The sequence below is a fragment of the Scomber scombrus genome, chromosome 9 (assembly GCF_963691925.1).
Source record: "Scomber scombrus chromosome 9, fScoSco1.1, whole genome shotgun sequence".
In the NCBI taxonomy this organism is placed as follows: domain Eukaryota; kingdom Metazoa; phylum Chordata; class Actinopteri; order Scombriformes; family Scombridae; genus Scomber; species Scomber scombrus.
Window position 1 is genome coordinate 7,101,569 of NC_084978.1, and position 4,188 is coordinate 7,105,756.

General features: G+C 38.2%; 1 protein-coding gene across 1 annotated transcript; it reads right to left on the reverse strand.

Annotated features, from left to right (window-relative positions):
* Nucleotides 1–627, reverse strand: fgfbp1a (fibroblast growth factor binding protein 1a). Its single transcript, XM_062426242.1, has one exon. The coding sequence runs from the start codon at nucleotides 625–627 to the stop codon at nucleotides 1–3; it is 627 nt and encodes a 208-aa protein (XP_062282226.1).
* Between the last annotated feature and the right edge of the window lie 3,561 nt (nucleotides 628–4,188).

The following is a 4,188-nucleotide window of genomic DNA, read 5'->3' on the forward strand; positions in this document are numbered from 1 at the left end:
TCAGCAGTCACCATCCTGCACCATAGTAAAAAAGAATGTGCAAAAACTCGACCAGGAGTCCTTGCAGTACTCGTATGCCAGTTTCTTGTTATCAGGGAGACAGGATTTGACACCTGTGGACGCGGGCCGTGGGGCAGAAGGCGGGGCAGGGATCCTCGATGCATTATGGAGTCTGAAATTTGCATCACTGGCAGCTCTTCTGCACATTCCTGCTCTGATCATCGCTTTACTGTCCTGGCACACATTTTTTTGCTTCTTCAGCGCCCTGGCAATTTGCTTCCAGTACAGTCTGATATTGGAAGCGTACTCAGGACAGACAGCCGGTCTGGCAACATACTCACAGCTGAAGCTCCTGTCTCCCTTCTTGCAGGTGACACTGAGGGTGAAAAGATCTTCACCTGTTGCAGCCCAGGTACAATCTGATTTGTCTTTGGTGACCATTTTCCCCTTAATGGGCTGTGGGGTGACCGATTTAGATTGGCGGCTCACTTTTATCCCCCTGCTCCTGTCTTGTCCTCTGTCTACTCTTCCCCTCTTTCCCTGGCTCTTCTGACAGCTGCTTAACATCAGCTGATGGGAGATGCAAGCCAGGACCAGCAGGATGGTGAAATTGGTGATGAGAGCCATGAAAACAGCACAAAACACCCTGCAAGAGGATAAACTGAGATTTAGATATCTGACCTCAAATCACCTTTACTTTCCCTTCTCAAAAAGAGCCATTATAATCCCATATTAGACCTGTAAAAATGTACATTAATAAGATATTCCATTGTTTAAATTAGCTGCTCTTTTCTCTTGTTCTCTAAAATATTAAGCAGAGTCAAGGTTAGGGATAGAGCTACATTTTGTCTATGAAAGGGGTTAGATGGTTGTTATATAAATGAAGCTTTTTATTATATTCTGGAGATGACACAAGCACCTGTCTGACACTTACTGAAATATGTTCATTACAAAGTTATGGAGTAACACACTACATCAAAAAACAAATCAATTTAAAAGTTGGTTCTTGAAAACTCAGAATTCAGTGAAACCTAGTGGAAATACCCCTTAAGCTCCAAAAGTAAGGTTTTTTATTTCTATAACATACATATAGTGAATATTAAAAATGTACACATATCATTGACATTTTTTGGGTACAGTCAGTACACACACAGCGATCCGTTGACTAATCCTAATCCTACCTTGACTAACCTTAAATACCTTTAGTAAGATTATAGGAATCCCACAGAATTACCATAGAAATTGAAACAAACACATAAAAACAAATGTAAAGCAAGTCACCGCAAGCCCCAGAAAATCTATTAATGAATAATACGAACATTAAAGGTACGAATTAATAAATCAGGGTCCAACAAAGACACACACAAACACTTTAAGTGCCAACAGTAATACTACGGTAATGCAAAAGTGAATTCTTATCAGCATGACTCACCTGAAGTTTGCAGAGTGAACTTTAGTTCTATGTCCTGACACCTGAGAGCTGAGAGTCGACATGAGCTGCAGCTTGAAATATGCTGCTGCAGAATTAACCCACCCATTTACACACACACACACACACACACACACACACACACACACACACACACACACACACACACACACACACACACACACACACACACACACACACACACACACACACTTTTGTTTACTTAAGTCACTTTTGGGGTATTTACATAGCCGGGCATTAATTTCCTGGAGACTAACCCTGCATGAGCTGGCCTCAGTCAACTGGCCTTAAATCTGGTGTGTGTCCCTGAAAGTGACTTAAGTCAAACCACACACACACACACACACACACACACACACACACACACACACACACACACACACACACACACACACACACACACACACACACAGTTTAATGAGCTCAGACTAGTCCAATGGACAAATGATCCTAATTTCAAATTTAATTTTCTTGCAGCAAATAAAATTATCATAAACCCAGCAAACGACTTCAATCACCATTAAATAATACTAATTTGACTAAAAACTATCACAAACCGAAAGGCATAATAACATAACAAATGTTTTCACCATTCTATTTACCTTTAAGACATCACCTCCTCAGTTAATTTACAGTTTAATTCTTACAACAGCAAAAAAATGATAAGCCTCTCACCAAAGGCAGAGGCTAATGATGTTGAGATATCTGGTCTCAAGATTTATTTTTATACAAATACAAATAACTGAGCGTTTTTTAATATGGACCATCTGGTGTTACAGTGTGCCAAAGATTTATAAATAAATACATTTGAATATATTAAAACGAGCCAGATGTCTTTGCAGGATAAAATCACTGAGAGATTGAAGTTAGTGTTGGTGGCTTCTTTAATTTACGCAACACTGACATCCAATGGTACAATGTGGTACTGCAGGTGACTCAGTATTTTACGATGGCTACACGAATGGTTCCTCAGTAGAGTCCACATTTTTAACAGTTTCAGCACTCATCACACAGTCAATTTTACAAACATGCTACTGCTGGCGGTTTTTGAAATAGTAAATGACTTTGTGATCTCTCTGCTATTTGTGTATGTGTTGTCTCTTAATCGTTGATAGTGAGTGTTATAAATGTGTATATATTTTGTAAACAAACTTTTTATTACAAAAATAGCCTACAGTAAGATTTGTAGCTCTCTATAGAGCCTAGTCATAGAAGTGCAGCAGAAAATGATTCAGTGGGGCTCTATTTTTGACAGTTTGTTTGGTTTCAGGTTGAATATAGATGCATCAGTGTGGTTATGATTTGGCTATATGAACAAACGTTAGTTTTTTAACATAAACTGAAGAGTTTTTAAGAAAAATGAGTGCAGATCCACACTATTGTTGGCTGTTTGTGTTTGAGCGAGAAAAAGTATACACAGAATTTAAAGGCTGTAGTCATTGAATGCGTTTGAGAGGAAGCAATGCAAATGTCATCACAGTTTGATACAAGATTGTTGCTGTACAGTTGAGTTTTGAAGTTGCATACTCCGTACTGAACCATGCAAGTAACTAACTGTAAAAAAAACTGTATGTAACTATAATAATATTAATAATGCATTTCATTTATAAAGCACTTTCCAAGATTTCAAAGACGCTTCACACAAGTTTATATTAAAGTGTTGTAAAGCATCCATTATTTATATACTAATTTAGCAATCAAATCTCAATAGAGTCAATAACTTCTACAGTTTATCGAAGGATTTTGCAGTCTTTCATAAAGAAGGATGAATAAAAGATAAAAAAGAACATCCATACAGAAATACTAGGAAATAATGTTTATTCACTTTATAAAAAACATTTTAACATTCAGTTGTTTTTTTTGGGTCAAATACACCGATACAGAAGCCACTGCCTTTTAAGAACCATTCCCAACAATGTAATATTCAAGGTAATATTAAGTTATGCAAATTGGTTAAATACTAGTAAAAACAAAACAAAACCCACAAATACAAATAAATGACACCAATGAGCTTTCTGTCATGTTCGAACATATTGATGAAAAGTTTTATTAAGAAGTACTTTTCTTGTCCCATTTCATACGTGTGTTTCATAGCTCACGGTATAAACCATTCTTAGAAGTAGTAGAGGTCCCCCAATCTTGATTGCATAGGTCACAGTGGAATTTGATGCATGCATGATTCATTGAGGAAAATCCTGCCAGTCTTGGTAATGCCATCTCTCCCCTGAAGAGAGCGCTACATTTCTTTTACTGCCACTAACAAACAGCTGGTCGGGTATATCCACCCCAGGGCAGGTTTAATCAGACATCAGAAGTTATCTTCATCACAATTGTAAATCTGTGAATATAACAGAAGGGGAGGAAATGGTTGAAAATTATGTGCATCAGTAACATCTTAAACAAAGAAGAGAAAAAAGTTTGAGTTTAGCAAGTGAATGCTGGAGGCACTCTCGACTTTCTCTCTCTCTCTCTCTCGCTCTCTCTCTCTCTCTCTCTCTCGCTCTCTCTCTCTCTCTCTCTCTCTCTCTCTCTCACACACACACACACACACACACACACACACACACACACACACACACACACACACACACACACACACACACACACACACACACACACACACACACACACACACAAGAACTCTCATTCCACCACAGTAATCTTGGATTATTCATAAAACAACTTAATAGATGGTGTGTGTGAATAAAGAAGCCCAGTACTTCTACTCACCTTCCTCG

Coding starts and splice junctions, on each gene's coding strand:
- fgfbp1a (XM_062426242.1), bottom strand. CDS start 627: ATGGCTCTCATCACCAATTTCACCATCCTGCTGGTCCTGGCTTGCATC.